The following is a 22,080-nucleotide window of genomic DNA, read 5'->3' as shown; positions in this document are numbered from 1 at the left end:
ACGATTCACGATTAGCATGCTGGAAATGAAAAGGCCAATTCGTGATTGCAGATCTAGCTTAATTCTCAAGCAGTGATGGCGTTCTTTTTGGTCAACTTTGAGTCTTTCTTGGTGGTCGAAGCTGGCACACCAGCCGTTCGCGCAGCGCCGCCGCTCGACATGCCAATACCGAGAGTGAGAGCGTTGGTGGAGCCCAACCTTTCGTCGGCCGCCTTGCGATCCGCCAGCTGTTTTCGCTCTAGTGACGCGCTCCATATCAGCCGACGCGGCATCTTGCCTGTAGGCGGCACTTTGTACCGTTGCTTTTCCTGTTCTTGGTCCGCGAGCGTGTTGGCGAGTACGACGGCGTCCGCTTTCGTCTCTGTTCGATCCGAGCGCGCTTCGTCTTGTTCCAGCTGCTTGGCGTCGTCGTTGTTGGGTTTCGCAGCTTGGTCCTGCGCGTTTTTGCAGCCTTGTCGATGCTCGCGCAGTTTGTCCTGGTAGAACGACTGCAGCAGCCCAATCTGATCGCTGATGGCCGCCGAGACCAGCGCGATCGGTTCGGGCGGCGGCGGATACGGTAACACGTTCTCCTTGGTCCCCGACACTCTGGCTCCCGTCGCCCCTCCGCCTCCAGCACCCGCTTTGCCTCTCCCGTAAAACAACCTCGTCGGCACCGTCAACCCACTCATGCCCAACTCTTGATCCAACCCCAGTTCCCTGAATCCAAAGTAGTCGTCGCCCAAATCCTCGGCAAATCCACCCGCAATCAATGCCTCGCCATTGTCGGCGAACAACATCTCATCTTCTACCACCCCGCGCTCCGTCGACAGATTAAACTGCTCCCGATAGCTGCTTCTCAACTTGCGCAGCAGATCCGACATCTTGGAGCCGTACCGTTCCACGTCGTTTCGAATGTAGTTCTCCAGCGAAGCCACCGATGCGTTGCCACATTCCTGTAACGTATGTAGCACCATCTCTTCTGCCGAGAGCGTCGAGGCATACCGATCCGAGTAGATGCGAAGCATGCGTCCCATGTTGCCCAAAAACTCTCCCAGCGTGTCGGTGAGTGTATCGACGGCCGAGCGATGACCGCCTTCAAAGCCGGCGTGTGAGAGCATCAAGCGCACATTGTAGCTGGCATGGTCGCGCGCTGATTCGGCCGACATGCGCGAGAACGGGTTGCGTAAGCGTAAGAATGGGCCGTTCGGTTGGTGCGCGCAATCTTCAGGCTCGGAAGGATAGTCGGATTCTTCATCGGACGACATGGATGTTAAATAAGCCGGGATCGGCGCTTCGTTCTCGACAAAGTGCGCTAGCGACTGAAACTTGGCATGCGTGGCTTGCACCTTGTGCAGCGTCCGAATGTTGCGTGCAATTTTGCCCTGCAGACCCTTTCGCCGTGTAGCGGGAACCAGATGAAACGGTTTCCGCCGTCTTTTGCCTCTCGTCGTATTCGCTTGGTCGACCGTGGGCGCAATCAGCGCTGACGACGGCAGAGCGGGAAGAGCGCCCGACATGAGCTGATGAGATCCAGTGACGGTAAACCAGTCCGCAGAGGCATCGAGTGGCGTAATCTCCTGAACAGCAGCACCCATCGGAGCAGGCGTAGATCCTGAATGCGACTGCGTTCGAGATTGTGGTTCCGGCGTCGCCTTTTCTTTGCCCTTTTCTCCCAGCAGAGGGGCAAAGATGGATCCAAGCACGGCACTGAGCGGATCCTCGTCGGCGTCCCTCTTGATGCGATCCATTGCTTCCACTGGCGCCATTAGCATCGGTCTTGAACTCGGCCCTGCTACTCGGTTGGCCTCTACCAGGTTCAATCTCGCATCGATCCGCGCAAACTCGAGCATGTTCTGCGGCGTTCTCACAAACGCTTCTTGATCTTCAAACTTGACCTCATCCCACTTCCTCGTGCGTTTGCGCGCTTGTTGCTTTCCCTCTCCCGACTTTTTCGGCGCGCCACCTGTTTGCGGTGTGCCAACGTTGGCCACTTTGCCATCCACGTTCACCGTTGCTGTCATGGGCGCGGTGCTCCCCCACTGGACGAGCGCGTCCTTGACGTCGCTTTTATCACTGATGAACTCTAGCAGGTGATCGGCCTTCTTGCGCATAAACGCTACGTTCCTCCTCAACGGATGCGTTGGGTCCGAATTGTACAACAAACAATTCTCCCAGATCAGATTGAGATCGTGGGCAAATTGTTTCTTGTTCTTGTACTGTCCCGACTTGACCTTCTTCTGCATTGTGCCGAGATCCATGGGGTGCTTGATGACATCGTAGTAGTCGGGCGCATCGCGTTTGCTCACTTTGGAGAGGAAAGCGGTCGAGTGCTCCGTGTAGTTTTTCAGTTCGGTGATGATTCGATCGATGGATTCCAGGAATTCTTCGCGTTCATCGCGCCCCTTGCAGACCTCGGTGAGAAGTTGTCGAAGTTCAGCATCGCCTAGTTTGACCGAAGCGCGTTTGGCTTCGATCGCTTGTAAGAGGTACTTCATTGCGATGCGTCTGGATGGATGAGCTGGGTGGGGGCTCCGGTAATTTGGTAGGGTTCATAGGTCCGCGGTGGAATCGAAAACCTCGTTTGTTGTGGTTGATGCGACGTGCCTGGCACGTGTGTGCAAGAGGCTAGTCTACCTTTCCGAGTGGGTTTCCACCAAAGAGAACAAACGAGGCACCTGGCGCGTGTGTACACTGCTGAATGTTTGACACTTGTGACTGATGCAGTAAGCTACTCGCCGCGATATATGGATACAACGACAGCGAACTCAGGGCCGTACGTCTCGAAATTAATCTATCTCCTTTCTGCAACGACGCGTCCACGCCGATCAAGCACGCGGATGTGGAGAAGAGTGAGTCGAATCAGATCGCTTCTGCTGCCTCTCTTGCATGCAATATCCATCCGAGGTTGAGCTTCGCTTGATCCGATCAGACCTCGGCCTCGTTTGTGCGGCGAAAAGATCCAAATGTCGTCGCGATGCCGACGGCGATAGCGTGAATGATGATGGTGGTGGAAGGAAAGATGGTGCAAATGCCGCGAAAGTCACGCGGGGTCAAATCCAAGCAGAACAACAGAGGCTCTTTAGCGTCAATCGTGAATCTTCCAAATTCCGATTTCCGCACTTTTATCTCGGCCCACCCAAACATGGCGCTACGCTCTCCACGCTCCCGTGTCGGTGGTGTTGCGCCTCATTTATCCTTAGTGAACTTGACGTTATTTGGTAGTAAACACACGAAAGTCAAACTCACACGCCAGACCAGTGAAAGATGCTGCAACAAACGGTAAAAGTACAAGACGGGTCATGCTTGGTGCGATATACTACTCTGGCCAATCGATTAAGCGGGCTGTTGCGCCTGATGCTCCTGCATCTGTCTCCTCGCCGCTTGTCTCTCCCCCAATTCAGCCAACAAGCTGTCAGGGTCATCCACCACGAATCCCTGTCCAAATGTGTGTCTGAACATGTTACTCGGGTCCACTCTTCTCTTGATTTCCAAGAGCCTCTTGAAATTGTCTAGACCGTACGCACCAATGACACGATCCATGTTTTCCGACCTTCCCAAGAAACACGGATATGGGCCACCCACACTGACCTTGTTCACCACCTCGTCGAGCCAGCGTTCAACGCTCTCGATGCACGTGCGATCCTCCTCCTGACCGCTCCACTGTTGCAGCGATCCGACGGTGAACTTGGCTGCACGTGCTTGTGGACAAATACATGTTTCGTCCGCCGGACTGTCTTCTACTGCACCGCCCATAAGCTCGAAAAGCCACACGGCGCGACTGCCTAGCCCTTGGAAATTGCGAACGCTCTTGGCGATGACATCATCCGTCAGAGTCGAGATGAGGTCTCCACGCACCATCCACCTCCTTCCCGTACCGCCCTTGAGCACTTTGGCCACTCCATCCTGCTGCGACAAGAAGCTACGTTCTTCGACATCCTTGAGCAGCAGTCGCTCTCCGGTCCAGCTACTGATGGCCTGCACGAGCGCTTCACCGTCCGATTTAGGGCCGAGATAGCAGACTTGGATCACGATGACGTGCGACGTCTTGCTTGGCCCAGCGGTGAGGATGAGGTTGGTGTAAAAGTTTCGTGGTAGTCCTGCTTTCAGGCAGTCGCGCCAATGTCGGATCAACGAGCTCGCTGTGGCAGGGTTGAGCGGGTAGATCAGGTTGCCCGAGTAGACCGAGGGCACGGGATACGCTTTGGCAGTGAGTCGCGTCACGATACCAAAGCACGGTGCTGCACCCCTCACTGCCCACCACAAGTCCTGCTCCTGCTGCGACTTGTTTTTCGACTGTTCGTTGAGCGTCACAATGGTACCGTCCGCCAGCACCATCTCGACCTCGACAATGTTGTCGAGCGAAAGACCGTAAGCTCTCGTGAGGTAGCCAAATCCACCCGTCGTCATGGCGGTAGATCCCACAGGATATGCAGATACAGGCACATGGTACGGTACACCGTTGACGACCAGCGACGGGAAAGCATGCGGCGACTCGAGCTGCCTGTCTTTTCCCTTAGTATTTTCGTTCAGGGTTGCCAGAAACTTGCCCTCGCGGCCCGCCCGATCGGTGAATGCGTCCAATCCGCGAATGCCGACTCCTGGTCCAAAGCTTGCCAGCGCATAGTGATCCTCGTACAGACCAGGCGGCGAGATAGCCGAGGCGGTGTTGAAATAGCCCTCGGGGCGAGTGTCAAAGCTGTACGGGTTGCCAGATTCCGCGACCGGGGGAGTGATAGACGGCGAGTCAAACTTTTGCAGAGGTGACGGAATGAAGCGCGGAAGTGTCGCAGTGGGATCGTTGCTGGCATCCTGGTTGACCGCCCAAACTCCGGATGGCCAAGCGTCTTGTAGATCGCTGAGTGTGGATGCGCCAAAGTGTGACAATCCGCTCGTACGGCCAGTGTCAAGCTCGTTGGACGAGCCTTCGCCGGGCGAGGAGCGGGAACTGCGCGAGCAAGATTGTGTAGCAGTAGCAACTTCAGCATTGGCCGCGAACGCTTCTGCATCCCAGGGCAAAGTTCCGGGAATGGCGGAAATACTTGAGATGCCGGCATCAACCCCGTCACTGCGCCATACGAAGCCACCTTCCGGTAGCTTGATCTTTTCTCCGGGAGTGTCGGACGGCGGTCGATGGTGTTGATGCCATCGCTGGTGTTCTGTGCTGGCGTTGGTATCGCAATCATCTGGAGTACGACTGCCGACCATCTCGCGACGTTGGCGACTGGAATCTGACGCCGAACCGGATCCCGAGCTGGAGACGGATCGTGTGGCTCGACGTCGCTCTGCCAAAGACACTGCATGGTGCTTGGCTAGCGGAATTGTCGAAGGACGTTTGAAAGGTGCAGAGTCCTCACCCACATCGTCCGTGGTCAGGCCTCCTAGAGGATCGTCATCCACTTTGCCATCTGTGTGCTCGCCACTAGCGCTCGAAGATTTGCCAGAGGACTGCTTGGAGGTCGAAGTGAAGCTGGAAGCGAGACAAGATGAACTTCGGCCACCGTTGGAACCTGAATTGCTTCCACCAGGCGAATCGGAGGTGTTGCCCGAAAGATCGAGCTGTCGATCCACCCACGTTCTGGCGACAATGGGTGCGGCGTCTGGCAAAGATGTACAAGAGGCAGATATCGACTCAGCCATAGAGGCCGAGGCAGAAAACAGCGGCGCAACGTCACGCGGCTCGGAAGCGTTGAGGAAATCGCTTCGGGAAGCGGCGACGCTGCGAGAGTTGCTATCGGAACGAGAAGGGTGAAGACGATCTGTTGTGGCGTGTTGCTGTTGAACGTCTCGTTCTGGCTGGTCAGCTTGGTTCGAGCTGGCGAAAGAGCTTTCGCTGTCGGCATCTGCACCGCTTTCATGACTTCGAGCGTGCTGCATGGCTTCCGACTTGACGTCGGCTTGTTCGGGTGGGACAAGTGTGTCGGTCCTGCGTTTGGCTGGAGAGGCAGGCAAGTCGGCAGCTGCGACGTAGGATGAGCGGAGTAAAGCTTGATCAGAGTCGCGAGCTTTGCGCTTGAGCACGTATTTGGCAGCGTCTTGAGGAACAATCTCGTCAGTTTCACTGTTAGGCACGTCGAGTTCAGTGGCTTGATGCTGTATGGAGATGGCGGATGGATTTTCGATTTGCCGTGTAACCAGTCGATCTGCTGCGCTCACGGAATCGCTTTGAAATGGGATCGAGTCTGCGTTTCTTTGAGCGGTGATAGGCGGGATTGCAGTCGCCGCTGATGGGGCAGGCTGTGACGAAGACGATGGATTGGAAGAGGAGGTGTCAGAGCCATCGGAGACATTTGCGCATACGCCAGTTGGATGGTAGATGGTAGAGAGTCCAACAGCAGGCACTGTCAAGGGAGAAGAGTCGGGGCGCTGGGTGTCAGCAGCATGGGGGCCAGTCCAACGATTGGGCACGACCAGCTTTACATCATCCATCAAGCAAGTGTCGATGATCACTTGGCCTTGGATAGCCCAGCCGGCGGTTGCGAAACCGCCGGATCTGATTGAAGGCGACAGACGGTGAGCGGCGCAGAACTTGACGACTGTGGATACGTCGTGAACGTCGACAGGCAATGCGACCATCCAGCCACCAAGGGGAGCGGCATCGTTAAATATGGTGATGCTCTTTGCGAAGAGGGGCTCACCACGAATAGCGAGCTGACCGCGAAAGTTGGCGAGGGCAAGCTGAGAACGAAGCGACTCGAACCGGGCCAAGGTTTGCTTGACCTCTTCTTGTGTCAAGGAGGTGGGCTCAAGGATATCGTAGTTCGGGATGCGAGTGGTCATATCGAAGCAAACCCGGCTTTGAAAGCGGAAGAGGGACGGAAGAAGAAAAACAAGTGCGCGACTGAGGCGTCCTGCGTGCGCAGAATGGTGCGGCAGGACAAGTGATGTGGATGGATGGAGGGCCTGTGGGCCGTGATAAAGTCACAAGCGAGCCTGTGGCTGCGAATGGCTAAGGGGATGAATGTGAACGTGCCGGCGCGATAGCAGGCAATGTCGAGTTGAGAGTGTCGGAGTCACGAGGATGATTGGTGAGACGCCGAAACGAGAATCTCGACCGTCGACAAGGCGCCGGTAGCAAGCTGTCCAGGTATGACACCGGGGGTGATGAGCTGGTATCGACGTCGATTGCCGATGAAGCCGGTGAGAGGAGGTGAATAAGGTGGGTTGAAGGTGGGTAGCGGGCGACAGGCAAGAATGGTGGTGCGCTTGGTTTGCAATGGTTTACCTTAATAAGCGCGGGGGTCTTGTGCTTCGCTAGTCATAGTGCTGGAGGGTGTAGCAAGGGGGGAATCGGAAGAGCAAGAGCAAGAGCAAGCAGCGAGAGCGGAAGTGGATGATGGGAGTGAGTCTGTGCGAGTCGAGAGCTCTGCGCTGTGGAAGGATTCGGTTGTCCATCGATTCGTGATTGGTTCCTGATGCGTGATTCTTGATTCTTGATTCGTGATTCGTGATTCGTGATTCGTGATTCTGACTGTGATACTCACTCACGACCAAGTCTGATGATTCACGATTTGTTTCTGATTCTGATTCTGACTCTGATTCGTGTGGCATTACCCGAAACCGGGAATCGTGAATCACGAATCAACCACCTGAACCGCAACCAGCGAGCGCCTCACATGCTTGAAAATCGATCCTGAACGAGCCAAAGTTCGCTTTGGCGACGTCAACGTACTCTCGAGCACGATTCCCTGCGCGTGGAGCAACGCTGTCGCCGACCACATCAACATACATCACCATCTAGCGTATTCTGACAACTCCACCTTCGACAACAATGCTAGGCACCACCGCCTATGCCTATCGGCCGAGACGTTGATCGGACCTTCCTGCTCTACTCGTGAATTTTGACTGAGCAGGAGCAATTTACCCGTACAGCAACTGCCTCTTTCTACGACTCAGCTAATTTACCGCCTGTATCTTAGGCTTGGGTCGGTGTAGGACATATTAAAAAACCCCTCGAATCAAGTCATAAATGCTCCGACAGTGTGTGAGAGAGTTGGGTGTGGTTTACGAATCGTTCAGGCGGCTTCCGACACAGAGTTACTCAGACCGACACAAACCACTTGCTTGCACGACCGGCATCATGCACACGAGACACACACACACACACACATAACATATGACTGGTAAATCGTGATTGTAAATTTGATACGTGATCGTGGATAAACTTAGAACTCGGGATTGTCAGAGTATATGCGGTGTGTGACACCTAATCTCGTAATCGCACATGAGCAATTTTGGACCACGGGACATCCAACTCGTGAATCGTAAATCGTAACGCGCGAATGGTGATTCGAATGCACTCGAGACGTGTGACTCTACACACAGTATATGGTATTTTAGCGCCGCTGTTCTGGCTTCCGATCTATTTATTAATAAGTTAATTGAAGAAAGAAACCATTTACGATCCACGTGCGTGTTTCACGGTGCTGGTCTGTGGTCCGTGGTGCGTCGTCCGTTGTCCGTTGTTTTGTCCGTTGTCGCGATAAATCACGAATGTCTGAAAGCTAACTAGGTCTAACATCTACCTCGAATTCTTGAGTCACGTGACTCACGACTGCTTCGACTCCAAACGTTCTAACATTTGGATGCCCAACTAAAACCAAACTCAGCGGGGGAGCGCGTGAGCGTGAAGTTCGCACAGACGTGGAAGTCACGAGTGTGAGTGTCTCTCTCTCTGTCTCTCTCAGCGCCAGCGGGTGGGATGACCTTGGCGAGCACTTTCTTCTCCTCCAAGAAGGTGACTGTCACCGACCTCATCATCGCCAATCCACCGTCATCCCTGGTTGCAAAGCGCAGAACGTGCAAGTTGCCTCCCCGCTGCGCTGCGCTTCACTTCAGCTTCGACCTTCATCGTTTCATGGTCACTGGGCTCGCCTCCCTAGTCGACGCTTTGGCACTCTATCCAAAAGATACTGCGCCCGGCGCGCGCCACGTCAAGCACAGCGTACCATCATGATGCCCACACTCACTTCATCATCAGCATTCTCACCTTTAGCAGCAGCAGCAGCAGCAGCAGCATCACGATCACCACCAAACATGTCGCGTTCCTTCACTGTTGCCAGGAAGAGCTCGCTTCTCACCATCTGCCTTTCGGCGCTTCTCGCGCTCCTCATGCTCACCTCATGCGTTTGCGCGTCATCCAAAAACATCCAGATGCGCGAGATGGACTCGGACGCCATCGTTCCGCTTCGCTCGCACAGCATCTACGCCCCCTACGTCGACTCGAACCTGCAAAACAAGTTCTGGGATTTCGGTGCCGACACCATCATCGACACCAACAAGCACATCCGTCTCACCCAAGATCGAACTTCCCAAACTGGTTGGCTCTGGTCGCGTCTCCCCTTGACTGCCGACAATTTCGAGATCATCTTTGAATTCAATATCGCCGGTCACGCCTCTCACGTTGCCGGAGATGGCATGGCTCTGTGGCTCACCCAAGATCGAGCCAAACCAGGACCTGTCTTTGGCTCGATCAACTATTTCACCGGCTTGGGTTTGTTCTTTGATACCTACCCCAACTCCAGACACCCCTATGCCTTCCCCAGAATCTCGCTCATGAACGGAAACGGCGTAGTGGCGTACGAAAATGACAAGGATGGCGCGAGGCAAGAAGTGGCGGGTTGTTCCATCGATTATCGTAACCCACAGGTCGCTACCAAAGGCAAACTCATTCACATCAAGGACGTCTACACGGAACTACAAGTGCATCATACCGGCTGGGACCACTGGGAATCGTGCTTCAAGATCGACAACATCAATCTCCCCACCAATCCCTACCTAGGCTTCACCGCATTGACCGGAGACGTCTCGGACAACCACGATATCGTGTCTATCACGACGAGCAACATTGTTTACCGCAATCGAACCCCGCAGCAGCTCAGGGAGGAAAGGATGCGTCACTTCCCTGAAAAGTTTGGCGTCAAACCCAAGAAGAAAGGCTGGTCCTTTGGCGGTAACACCAAAGGCTACTCGAGCGACGTTACCAGCAGCAAGGACAGCAACGGCAGTAACACTCGTGGTGGTTTCATTGGATTCGTAAAAGCTCTCTTTGGCGTTTTGTTCTGGTTGGTGAAGTGGGCGTTGGTCTTGGCAGCGGTAGGTGCGTTGGGTATGCTCGCATGGCAGTACCACAAGAGGCAGAACATGAAGCGCTTTTGAAAGCGCTGATCACTCTGCACGAATCCTATCTCATTTTTCGTCCCACGGCCGGCAAAGGCATGGCTATCTCTTTCCACGCTCATCATTTGCCAATCTCAATGCAGCCCATTGTGCAAACCGAAAACGGCGCGTCAGTTGACTTGAGAGCAAGAAAGTACGGTGTGAAAACTGCCAGCCAGACTGCAATCACGAATTGCTTTTTCCTTCTTACAGCGGTGCGCATTTGCTAGAGATACTGTCCAAGCTGTTGAGCCATCAATTGGGCCAGTGCATCCAAGTCGACCGCCAACGGCTTATTGGTCAACGCTACGCCTCGGGTCTTCCTGTGTATCGCCCCCGCTCTTGCGCCGGCGAATTGGACGCTGACCAAACTTGGCTGTCCAAACGTCAAGCTGCATACCAGCCTTTCACCGGCTTGCGTGTGGATCCATACCTTGGCGTGACCTTGGAGCGCGTTCAGCGTCGATCCGTTTGCATGTGTGGGGTAGATCGAATGAAGTGTACCTGCGGTGCCATTGGAGCCTGCATTTCGGTCGGGAGCGTTCGAGTTCCGGTACGGCAGGGACGGTGTCGCATCCATCATCTGGCTCAACAGCGATGTGAGCTGGGCAAGATTCGAAGAACCTGTTCGAGTCGATGTGGGTAGTGTGATGGGCACGAGCTGAACAACCACCTTGATGCCTTTCTGTAGTGCTGTTTCTTGAAAGTCTTTGAGAACGCTTCCAAGACGATGGACGAAGGACCAGTAGTGTAGTGTGACGACAATGGGGCCGATGGAGTCGAGTTTCGACAAGGCTGCACTCGTCGATCTACCTCCGGCTGCAATGCCACCTTTGTCAGATGCGGGCTCGATTGTGCTCGCTGCACCATTTCCAGTGGCAGTGGCAGTGGCAGTGTTGGCGGCCGAGGTCGACTTTTTCGGCTTGGCTGTAGCAATCGCCTTGATCGCGGCTGCACGTGCAGCAGCGTCGGCTCGCCTCGCTTGCTCCGTGGCGTTTACAAAGGCGTGGTACTTGCGCAGCGGTCCCATGCGTAAGAACGCCAATAAAAGCGAAGCATGTGGAGAATATCGCTGCTGCTTTTCTCCTCCTAGCTGCATCTTTTCTTCAGTATCGTCCTTGCTTTGCTGCCCAGAATCCGAAACGTTGGCATCGTTCTGATCGGAGATGCGCACCAACTCCACGACACAATCCAAGCGCTTGGTCAGAACCAGCCGTACCGAGCTCGACGTCAACCTCACCCCAAACATCGGTGGTAGCAAGCGTGCCTGTGCGACGACATCACCGAACACCAGCTCGTCCGTTGCTTCTCGTGATGCTTGTTGTAGCTCTTGGTCCAGTATTTGACCTGGTGCTACTGCTGGGGCTCCGCAAGCGTCACTGCTTTCGTTTTCCTGCCAACGTGCGGTGGGATCCGAAGTCCACTCGATTCGACCTTCATCGTGCTGCATGCTGGAAACGCGGGGCCAAAGAACGAAGCGTACACGCAGTCGACGATGCATTCGATCCGGAAACACAAGCTTCTTCCGGACCTCTTCTGTGGTCGTTGCACCACCAACGCTACTCGGTACATCGGCCCAATACGCCAAGCTACGTCGTCGTAGCTCGATTGGCGCTTCAGGTAGCCCAAATCCAATCCACGCATCTCTCGCGCCTTCTTCTTTCACTTTTCCATCCGAGGTGATGATCGGTGTTCCGAAGCCTTGCAACCCAGCCGCTTTAGCCTGCTTTTCGTCTTTGCTCTTCTTCTTTCCTGGCTTGATACTGCTCTGCTGGTTCTTTGCCTCCTTCTCGCCATCGTCAGCTGTCGCGTCACTGTTCAATACCTCCTCTTCGTCTTCCTCCTCCTCACCTTCACCTTCACTTTCGCCAACGCCAAACCTCTCGACATCCAACAGCGGCCTCCCCGGTGTCATTCCCCACCCTCTACCATGTAGCCCAATCAAGCTCCTCCATCGCTCCCTGTTCCCCGCCTGGCTACTCCTCAACTCGGTCGCTGCACTACTCAACAGTTGCGCTGCATCCTCGAGCGCCTTCCTTTTGGTCTCCAACACAATCCTGAACTCTCGTAATTCGTTCTCTTTGAATTCCGGTGTAGACTCGATCTCCTTTTGAGCTTGTTTCAATGCGTACTCTGCACTGGTCGGATCTGCAAATTCGTCTTGCTCTTGCTCGTGTTGATCGCTGTCGTTCGAGTGTCGGACGGCAGTACTGGTGTTCAGAGCAGTACGCGAGAGCGCTATCGCCAGCGGATCAAGGACGAATTCCTCCTCTCGCGTAGAAGCATGGTTGAGGTGCGAAAAGATTCCCAGAGGCGCTTTTGTTTGGGCAGCGGTGATAGAAGCCGATCGGTTCGAGAGAGCTCCAACACTAGGCGCAGGAGATGCCATCCTCGCCACTGGCTGCATCGCCACGCCGGCATTGTTGGAAGAGACTGCAGTCGATCGATGTTGTTTGATCAGCATTCCCAACAGCTGATGTGCATGGATCGAGTTGAAATGCGCTACGTCCAAGTTGGCGAGGACTTGGTTTCGCAACTCGACGAACTGGCTCTCTGCTATCGTTCCACCGATCTTTTCACTCGTCTCGCTCGATATGCCCGCTTCTGTTGCAGCTTGGTCTTGCGGAGCGCATTCAGAGTCTTGATCACTGCTGTCGTCGGCCGACAATCGATGTGCACGTTTGTGCAAGGCGGAGCTGCGGAAGCGCGAAAAGTCCCCACGTTCAGCCCAGAGCCGCCGAACATCTTCGCCTAGCTGCACCGAGAGGGGTTTGGGGGTGACAAAGATGTTCTTTCCTTCAGCCGTGATATCTGCGAGTGACGGTTCGCGATCGAACAAGTCAAGGATGGTGTGAGAGTCTGTGGCTGACGCGGCTGCGTCCGAGTCGGTGTAGACATGCACGCGCTCAACCGCCAATGGCACCTCGTCGAGCACGACTCTGTTCGAGAGCCCGGCTGATGCCGAGGACGCATCTGACATTGTCTAGGCGTCGTCCGGTGAGATGCGTCAGTGGTACTCTTATCCGTGCTGCATTCTGAATGAGACTTGTGCAGTGGAGCCGATCGTTCGTGTATGCAAGTCGTGGTGGAGCAACTTGCTGACTCGCTACAGCCGTTTCGCTTTGCGCTCGTGTGTGTGTGTGTTCGTGACCTTGGCGACGCCGATGCAAAATCATAAATGGTGGTACATCGAAGACGGCGAGACCACATCTCGTGTTTCTCTACCTTGCACAGTGCACGGTACGTGGTGACTCGTGACTTCTTCTCAGTTCTCAACTGTCCGTGCGTGACAAATCACGAATAACATCGATATAAATTTGTTATTTTTTCTTTTGATTTTTTTGTGTTTTTTGTGGGGGGTTTTTTTTTTTGCTCACATGCCGCGAGATTGACCGACACGATCTCGGTTCTCGGTGTACCTACATGGACGTACGGACTGTGGCACGCCTATGGCTAATGAAGTGTATTGCAACATGCGGAATAATGGGTTGGTCATAGGGCAAGCTATGCGCATTCACCCGCTGCAGTCGCGGAGAACTCGGCAAGGTCGTGGTCGGCGGTTGTTCTCTCCCACATCCTGCGGAGCTCATGCAAGCCAAAGCTGAGTGCAGCGATGAAGGCGAGAAACACGAGATCTGCGAATGCGAGCGGTGTGGTCTGAAACACGCCCTGTAGTGGTGGCAGGTATACCATCGACAGCTGCGCTAGCAAAGAGATGCCCACTGTGAGACCCAGCATTCGGTTGGCCGTGATGCGCGTATACAGTCCGCGATTCTGCACGGCCGAGACAAGGTCCAAAAATACAAAGCACGTAAACGTCATGGTCGAATCACGTTGATCTGCCACTTTTTCTTGAGGCTTGACGTCGAAAGTGTGCATACCGTCCGGTGCAGGTGGCGCTTCAATGTCGACAGGTACCAGCTCGTGAATATACACGTAAAGCGTTCCCAAAACCACCATTGTTGCGCTGAACGCGATGCGGTAGAGCAACCTGTTGTTGAGAACTGGCGCATTCTTGGCACGCGGAGCTCGAGACATTACGCTCTTGCGATCTACCGGATCGACGCCCAAGCTCTGACTCGGCGGGCCGTCCATCAAGATGTTGATAAACAGGATCTGCATCGCATTGAGCGGAAGCTTCATTCGGAACGCCGTGCTTAACGTGATCAGCGTCAGCGCTGCAACAGCAGTGGAGAGTTGGAAAGACAGGAAGTTTTGAATGTTGTAAAAAATCCCTTTGCCTTCTTCCACTGCTGCCAAAATTGTAGCAAAGTTGTCGTCGACCAGGATCACGTCGGCCGCTTCTTTGGCTACGTCGGTGCCGCCTTTGCCCATGCTGATGCCGATGTCGGCCATCTTGAGTGCCGGAGCGTCATTGACACCATCGCCCGTCATGGCGACCACGGCACCGCAAGACTGGAGCGCCGAGATGATCGACATTTTGTGTCGAGGTGTAGTTCGGGCAAACACAGAGATACTAGGGATGCGTTCTTGCAATTGCCGCTCGCTGAGCGCGTCGATCTGACGTCCGGTAAGCACACTGGATGTGGATGAGGATGAGGTCGATGCGGGAAGAATCCCGAGTTGCCTGGCCATGGCTACGGCTGTTACTTGCGAGTCGCCGGTGATCATGACCACTTGCACGCCACCGCACGCAAGCGATGCAATGGCTTCCTTGACTCCTGGCCTCGGCGGGTCGTGCATCGCCTGCAAACCGGAAAAGGTCAAAGTGCGCTGTTCCAGACTGCCACTGGCACCTGAAGCGCATCCGACCACGCGCAAGCCTTGGCTCGACAGCTTCTCCGCTGCTTGGCTAATTCTGTTCCGCCATCGCTCGTCTAATCTTTGCGGTGAGCCGTCGGCTCCCAGCACCGCACTGCTCTTGGCGAGCACAACCTCGAATGCGCCTTTGACATACACCGTTTCGGCCGTACTACCAGCATCTGCTGTGCTCAATACGCCTGTCACTGCCATAAACTTGCTCTCGGAATCAAAAGCGATCTCGGTACTCCTCTTGAAATATGGTCTCTGATCCTCCAAGCCAAACACCTTGAGGATGTTGACCAAGGCCACGTCGGTCGCCTGTCCCACGTTGGTACCCAACTCATTCCTGTGCGAATTGTTGCAGAGATTTGCTGTGAGCAGCAGTCTCGAGAGCGCTTGCGTATGCCTGTGCGACATATGCTGCGCCACGTCAATGATTTCGTCCTCGGCGGTCCAGCATTTGGTGACGGTCATTTCATTCGTCGTCAACGTACCCGTCTTATCCGAACAAACCACGGAAACCGATCCGAGCGTTTCGACCGAGGGGAGCTTCTTGACAATGGCTTTGCGGTGTGACATGCGCAGCACACCGAGCGCGAGCGTGACGGTAACAACGATCGGAAGACCTTCAGGAATGGCAGCGACGGCGAGTGATACGCCAATTGTGAACATCTCAAGCCAGGGACGTCGTTGCCAAACACCCATGAGACAGATGACGGCGATCACGGCAAAGCTGATCATGCTGAGTTTCTTGGCCAGCTCGTCCATGCTGAGTTGAAGCGGAGTTCGCTTTTCGATCACTTCATCCACCATGCTAAAGATCATCCCAAACTCGGTAGTGGCACCGGTGCCGACGACGATGCCTTTGCCGTGACCAGATTTGACCAGAGTACCCATGAAAGCAATGTTTTCGCGCTCATTGATCGAGGTTGTTGCCACTGCATCATCTGCATTGGAGCCGTTGACCGTGGCGGGCACGCTTGCATTTGCATTGGTCCCGTTTGCGTTGCCATTGGCAGCAGCACTGCCGTTCGACGCTCGCGGTACGACGCCTGCATGTTTTCTCCTGGGCTTGATCTCTCCTGTCAATGTGCTCTCATCCACCTCGAGCGAGACGCATTCGCAGATCCTTACGTCGGCCGGTATCCTGTCTCCTGTACTGAACGTGACCACATCTCCGGGGACCAGCTCGTTGGCGAGCACGCTCGAGTTGACACCATCGCGGATGAGATGGCAGTAATGCGGGACGAGCTTGTTGAGCGCCTCGAGCGACTTTTCTGATTTCTGCTCCTGATAGAAGGCGACGCTGATGACGATGATGATGGCAATGGTGATGCTGACGGCATCATCTATTTGACCGATGAGCAGGCTGACGGCAGCACTGCCAAGGAGGAGGAGGATAAGAGGCTCCTGGAATTGCGCCAGAAACTTTTTCCACGGCTCGTCACCAGCACGCACAGCAAATTCGTTGTAGCCGCCGGCCTCTCTTCTTGCCTCATGCACCAAAAGCGGCGAGAGGCCAGTATCGAGCGAAGGACAGTGCAGGCTATCGAGACACTGCTGGACCGAGAGGTGTGTATAGTGCGCCGATGCCGAGACGGCAACTGAGTGCAGAGAACCGCCATAAAGGTCGGTGGAGGCAGCTTGACGAAACGAGGCATCGGAAGCGTTGGGCTTGTGTGCGGTGGTACGAGATGGAGATGAGAAAGGTGGGTATGCACCGTGATCCGACGCAGCGCCAAAATAAGGATCGTCCGAATGCGCTTTGCGAAGAGTGGTGCTGAATGCAAACTGATCTGACGGCGGCAATTGCGAGGTGGACGGCGGTATTGGCGCTGTCTGTACATCGGATTCCGAAGTGGGCACAGAGCGGTACCGGTTGGCCGCCACCATGATGTGTACTGCACCTAGGCTGGTTTGCCTGGGTTGATGACGCTGCTTTGTATATTTGAGGCGCTGAGATCGACAAGCTATGTAGGCATGGTTTGTGCTAGCAAGATGGATGTCACGGATCGTCCAGAGGTAAAAGGACAAGACGAAAGCCAAACTGACACTCGTGACTGTGACGCACGTAGCACGTTGCGGTGTTGCACATTCCCATTCCAATAAGATAATCCCGACACGCGAGTCGGTGAGCGAACCAATCGTGAATCGTGAATCGTGAATCGTGAATCGTCAGTCGTGAATCACGAATGAACCACCAACCACAGAGCTTCGCTCACTGTCACACGTCACCAAGTCGTAAGTGCACACAGTCGTGGGTCTTACGCAGACATTACGCACGACGTGTCAGTCAATTCGAGAATTCATCACGAAAAAGTGAATTCTCTCTCATACACGGTAAATCGTGGATTGTGCGTGGTTGACGAACGCAACACGCGCTCACAGCTCACAATTCACAGCTCACAGCTCACACACGTCTACACGCAAGCGGAAAGGCAAGGCTCGTGGCTGGTTTGTGTCCTCCTTGCCTGTGCGTCTTCCGTGCGTCTTCTGTGCGTCGTTCGTGAGCCAAGTCGTGAGGGAGTGAGTGAGTGTTTGTTCAACTCGTGATTTTTCAACGTGTCACCATAAATACAGTAAATCCTATCACCGGGCACATTTCCGGGCACGTTACGACGTTATTTCTTGGCACTTTATGGACAGGCGCTCAGGACTACTTTCCCGCACAAGGCACACCCAAAGGCTCTTTGCTCATCGCTCAATCCTACAGAGCAATGAGGCCAAGTATCACAAAGCCATGGGTGGGACAGTGGATTGTGATTTTTCAAATGGCTAATAGTACAGAGAATCAACAGAAAAACGGAAAAAAGAAGAAACAATGGATCGGGATCTGGATATCGGAGTAGCGATACCGGAGCAGCTGCGAGGACATGTGGCAAGTGAGATCGAGTGAGTCCAGTCGATACCAGCCATCACAAATGCACATTGACAAGCAAACCGGCGCTGTAGAATCCATCGAGACCAAGGGCCGCAGTCGTCGAAGCGCTTACCGACACGAGCAGCTAGCCTACCGATTGCAACCGCGTTCCCTCTGAGTACAAGAGGCTTACACACTGAAGCAAGCGCACAGGGAAAAAGCCGTGCGTCAATTCCAACGAATGTGGTCTGTGGCGATCCCTTAGCGCATTAGCAAGTACACATTGGAGCCAATGGTGATATTGCTCATATGCCTAAAGTTGCCGGTGAGCGCCATCATCAAGCCACCAAAAGAACCGTATACCGTCACCTCGTCTGCCACCTTTTCGTCGTATCGGTAGATCTTTCCGTACATGACGTAGTCGAAATCATCGGCGATACCGCCGTTGCCCGGCTGATCGAGCCTCCAAGCATCGCGTTCTGCCGCCTGTGCTGCTGCGTCTTGCGTCTCTCCATCAACACCGTCGGGCTTTGCTGATGACGTCTCCTTTTTCAGTGTCGATGCAAGCTGGAATGTGAGCTGTTGTCCTTCAGTGACAGGCCAGATGTCGGTGGCAATGTCGATCGACAGCGTCATGTCAAGCGATGGCGATGTTGCGATAATACGCGAGACTGAAAAACGAACACAAAGGAGCAGAAGCGCAACAAAAGTCAGCTCGAGAATGTCTCAAAGTGCAAAGGGCACCGTGGCGATCGCATCCATTGCAGTTATTAGCTCTCACCTCTATCAAACTTCTTGCCATCTGGGTCGATCTGGCTGACGACGAATTGAGTGTCAAAGAGGTTGGTCGGGTCCATCTTGGAAACGTATCGGCGTGCGCGATGAAGCCAGTGCTTGTTTTTCGGACGTGTCCCGTAGCGAGGTTGTCGAGAGATAACGAGGACAAGTACCAGCAACTATCGTGGTGATCAGGATGACGACGAGGGTAGAGTTGACCAACTCGAAACAAAAATCCAACTTGCTCCTCAACTTGCTTTCTTCCTGCAAAAATTCTCGGAACTCGCGCTTGAGGGTGGCGATCGGGGAGGTGTTGCTCCGATCGGGACACCTTCAGTGTCCTCGACCTGCAGGAAGAAAGTGGACGCTAAACACTACTGTGTAACTGGTAGGCCACCTCTTGTGACCGATTTGGTCTCTCTGAATCGGCACTTGCATTTGTTAGCATTCCTCCCTCCACCTTCTGATTGAGAGCGCCACTCTTCGGCTTGCGCACATGCATGCTGCTTGTCCGTCAGTATCATCACCATCATCATCATCATCATTCACATTGACACGGCTACGGCTGGAGGTTGCGTCATCTGTCAGCTATCATCGGCCGTCTCTTTCGCTCACAACTGTATAGCAAGTAACTGCTGTCGATCCAAACATGCCGGAACCGGGTCCATCCATAGCCAACCTCTCCCAAACCCCTTCGGCCACCGCCGGTGGAGATGCTTCATGGTACGATTCCATGCTCACCCACCTGTCCAGCCAACCTGCATGGCCTGCAGATAAAGAGAACGCCATCTTGGAGCCGTACACGTATCTCGACTCGAACCCGGGCAAAGAGGTTCGCACCAAGCTGATCGAAGCATTCAACGTGTGGCTCCAAGTGCCCACGCGGAAACTCGATGCCATCTGCAACGTCGTACGCATGCTTCACACTGCATCCTTGCTTATGGACGATGTTGAAGACAACTCGGATCTTCGAAGAGGCATCCCCGTCGCGCACAAGATCTACGGCATACCGCAAACCATCAATACGGCCAATTACGTCTACTTTCTTGTGTTTAGCGAGATCTTTCGCATGAACGAAGACTCTACGTCTGCAAGCGCCGAATCTCCACCACTGTCGCCACATTCAACTTTGGCAGTCAACGGCGTACCAAGGGCAACGGTGGAACGACTCGTGGTTGACGAACTGATCAACCTCCACCGCGGCCAAGGGATGGATCTTCTGTGGAGGGATAGCCTCATCTGTCCGACTGAAGAGGAATATGTCGAGATGGTTAACAACAAGACCGGCGGGCTGTTTCGGATCGCAGTGAAATTGATGCTCTCCCAATCTCCTGCAGCGCGCAGTGTTGGTTTTCCGGAATTGATCCCCATGGTCAACCTGATTGGACTTCTCTTTCAGATCCTGGACGACTTTATGAACCTTCAAAGTAGCAAGTATGCTGAAAACAAAGGATTTGCAGAAGACTTGACCGAAGGCAAGTTCAGCTTCCCCATCATTCACTCAATCAGAGCAAGTGTTGCGTACGAGACTCGGTCGATCGCATCCACTGCATCATCGACAAAAAGCACAGCTGCTGCGTCTGGAACCAGTGCACCCAATCCGGCTCTTTCAACAGCAGCAACAGCAACATTAACAGCCAACACAACAGGTGCTGGAGCAAACAGACAGATCCTCAACGTCCTCAAGCAACGACCTGCCGATCTAGCCACCAAACAATACGCCGTGTCGTACATGCGCAACGTCACAAATTCGTTCGATTACACAATCGACGTTCTCGAGCGTCTGTATGCGCAAGCGTGCGCAGAGATGCAGCGGCTAGAATCTCAATTGGACATTCCAAATCCGGGCCTCAAGGCCATTCTGGAGGCACTCAGAACGAGTTGGATCTCAGTATGACGTGCTCAACCAGATTGGATTGCAATCACGAATCACACCGTAGTGCATCGTAGCAGATTGGGCGAGCAAAGGCCAAGATGTTCGGACACGGTGGTTAGATACAGGAGCCACGAGAGAATCACAAATTTGCTTTGGCCTCGTTCTGATCCTCGCGCTTCCTCACTTGCGCCATCTTTAACAGGGCATACAAGGTCTGCAATCTGGGCATGTCGAGTCCTTGCCTTCTGGCGATGCGGATCGGATTTCCGAGAATCACCTCCAACTCCATCGGTCTGGCCGCTTGCCAGTCGAGTAGCATGCTCGGTTTTCCAGCCGTGTTCCTCTCTGTGGACTTGAGGATCCTCTCGGGACTCGCATGTTTCTTGGGATCAAAATCGATGCCGAGGATTTTGGGGGCGGTGGAGAAGATTTCATCCATGCAAGCGTGGAGGTGTTGTCGAAGTTCGGGATCAAGTGCCATGCGCGAATTGGGGGTACCACCGGACAGCACGGAAGACGGGTTCATGGACGCATTGATGCATAGTTTGTGCCATCGGGTTTGTTGGAGCGAGATCTCGGATACGTGTTCGGCATCTTTGATGCCCGTTGCTGTGAACCATGATACCAGATTTGCAATGTGAAGATCCGTTTTCGCCGTCAAGCTCTCGATGAGGTTTTGATCGTTAAGCAACGCGTTGGGTTTAGCCTGGCCGTTGGTATAGCAGCCCATGCTGATCCTGGTCCATCGATTCTGCCTTACCACACCATGCTTGATCTGCTCAGCACTGATCACGGTGACCGCACTGACTATCGGGACGTCCGCAAATTCGGCCCTGTGAACCTCCTCGATCCCGACGCCATTCTGAATGAGCACAATACAGCTGGCTTCTTGTCCACGTGTGACCAAGCGTCGAATATCATGTGCATCGTTGGTCACGTCTGGAAGTGCCTTTGTGGTGACGACTACGTAGTCCCATTTGATGCGCGAATCAGCTGCCGAAGCAATCGAAGCAAACACCTTGTACGGTGTAAAGTGATAGTTGCCAAAAGAATGAGTTTGCAACGACACCCCGTTGGCTGCAATCGCCTTGTAGTTCGAGCGACACACGAGCGAGACCAGGATATCGCGCGACGACGTTTCCTGTTGCAGTTTCGACGCGTAGAAACAGCCCACGGCTCCAGCACCCACAATGAGGATGTGCACTGGCTTTCTTGCCATCGTGTGAAAGGCTACCGCACGCTTCACTGCGTGATGCAAGTGTACAATCGCAAAGTAGATCGTGGAGCGTCACAAAGCATGCAATCACAAATCGCAATTTTCAGAGACAGACAAATGCCGAATTACCGTCCGGGCTTATGCGTTTGCGTTTGCGTTTGCGTTTGCCGGCAGACCGTGCACCTCGTGGCTTGTGCTTGTGTGTAGCCGCAGCCCGTCACGATTTTTTCGCCTCGCACCACCGCGATAGACATTTCCGCGTATTCAGCTTTGAGCGTATAAGACAAGCAAAATCATTCTCTCCGCGACGCCACGGACAACAACCGGAGCAGAGCAGATTGCAAACAAGAAATTGGATTGCTGCGACGGCTACACGAGAGAGACGTGAGAAGATAGAGCTGAGATAGAATCTGTACATTCATCAAGCTACGGCGGGTCGCAGAGCAAGAG

General features: G+C 54.1%; 8 protein-coding genes across 8 annotated transcripts; 2 read left to right on the top strand and 6 right to left on the bottom strand.

Annotated features, from left to right (window-relative positions):
- Nucleotides 1-65: 65 nt before the first annotated feature.
- Nucleotides 66-2,477, bottom strand: UMAG_04465 (SAGA histone acetyltransferase complex subunit SPT7; the record flags this gene model as incomplete). Its single annotated transcript, XM_011392837.1, has 1 exon — nucleotides 66-2,477. The coding sequence occupies one exon, from the start codon at nucleotides 2,475-2,477 to the stop codon at nucleotides 66-68; it is 2,412 nt and encodes an 803-aa protein (XP_011391139.1).
- An 838-nt stretch (nucleotides 2,478-3,315) lies between these two features.
- UMAG_04464 (uncharacterized protein) lies at nucleotides 3,316-6,759 on the bottom strand (the record flags this gene model as incomplete). Its single annotated transcript, XM_011392836.1, has 1 exon — nucleotides 3,316-6,759. One exon carries the CDS (start codon nucleotides 6,757-6,759, stop codon nucleotides 3,316-3,318), a length of 3,444 nt encoding a protein of 1,147 aa, XP_011391138.1.
- Nucleotides 6,760-9,015: 2,256 nt separating this feature from the next.
- Nucleotides 9,016-10,137, top strand: UMAG_04463 (uncharacterized protein; the record flags this gene model as incomplete). The annotated part of the gene is made up of 1 exon (XM_011392835.1): nucleotides 9,016-10,137. The coding sequence occupies one exon, from the start codon at nucleotides 9,016-9,018 to the stop codon at nucleotides 10,135-10,137; it is 1,122 nt and encodes a 373-aa protein (XP_011391137.1).
- A 226-nt stretch (nucleotides 10,138-10,363) lies between these two features.
- Nucleotides 10,364-13,117, bottom strand: UMAG_04462 (uncharacterized protein; the record flags this gene model as incomplete). Its single annotated transcript, XM_011392834.1, has 1 exon — nucleotides 10,364-13,117. One exon carries the CDS (start codon nucleotides 13,115-13,117, stop codon nucleotides 10,364-10,366), a length of 2,754 nt encoding a protein of 917 aa, XP_011391136.1.
- Nucleotides 13,118-13,641: 524 nt separating this feature from the next.
- On the bottom strand, nucleotides 13,642-16,794 carry UMAG_04461 (putative secretory pathway Ca++-transporting P-type ATPase; the record flags this gene model as incomplete). The annotated part of the gene is made up of 1 exon (XM_011392833.1): nucleotides 13,642-16,794. One exon carries the CDS (start codon nucleotides 16,792-16,794, stop codon nucleotides 13,642-13,644), a length of 3,153 nt encoding a protein of 1,050 aa, XP_011391135.1.
- A 1,228-nt stretch (nucleotides 16,795-18,022) lies between these two features.
- On the bottom strand, nucleotides 18,023-18,618 carry UMAG_04460 (DNA-directed RNA polymerase core subunit RPB8; the record flags this gene model as incomplete). Its single annotated transcript, XM_011392832.1, has 2 exons — nucleotides 18,023-18,432; nucleotides 18,543-18,618. The coding sequence occupies 2 exons, from the start codon at nucleotides 18,616-18,618 to the stop codon at nucleotides 18,023-18,025; spliced, it is 486 nt and encodes a 161-aa protein (XP_011391134.1).
- Nucleotides 18,619-19,187: 569 nt separating this feature from the next.
- UMAG_10539 (farnesyltranstransferase) lies at nucleotides 19,188-20,435 on the top strand (the record flags this gene model as incomplete). The annotated part of the gene is made up of 2 exons (XM_011392876.1): nucleotides 19,188-20,052; nucleotides 20,188-20,435. 2 exons carry the CDS (start codon nucleotides 19,188-19,190, stop codon nucleotides 20,433-20,435), a joined length of 1,113 nt encoding a protein of 370 aa, XP_011391178.1.
- A 118-nt stretch (nucleotides 20,436-20,553) lies between these two features.
- Nucleotides 20,554-21,633, bottom strand: UMAG_10538 (uncharacterized protein; the record flags this gene model as incomplete). Its single annotated transcript, XM_011392875.1, has 1 exon — nucleotides 20,554-21,633. One exon carries the CDS (start codon nucleotides 21,631-21,633, stop codon nucleotides 20,554-20,556), a length of 1,080 nt encoding a protein of 359 aa, XP_011391177.1.
- Nucleotides 21,634-22,080: the final 447 nt, after the last annotated feature.

Source organism: Mycosarcoma maydis, chromosome 14 (assembly GCF_000328475.2).
Source record: "Mycosarcoma maydis chromosome 14, whole genome shotgun sequence".
Taxonomy (NCBI): Eukaryota; Fungi; Basidiomycota; class Ustilaginomycetes; order Ustilaginales; genus Mycosarcoma; species Mycosarcoma maydis.
Note: the sequence above shows the minus strand (reverse complement) of the source record. Positions and strands in the feature narration are given on the sequence as shown.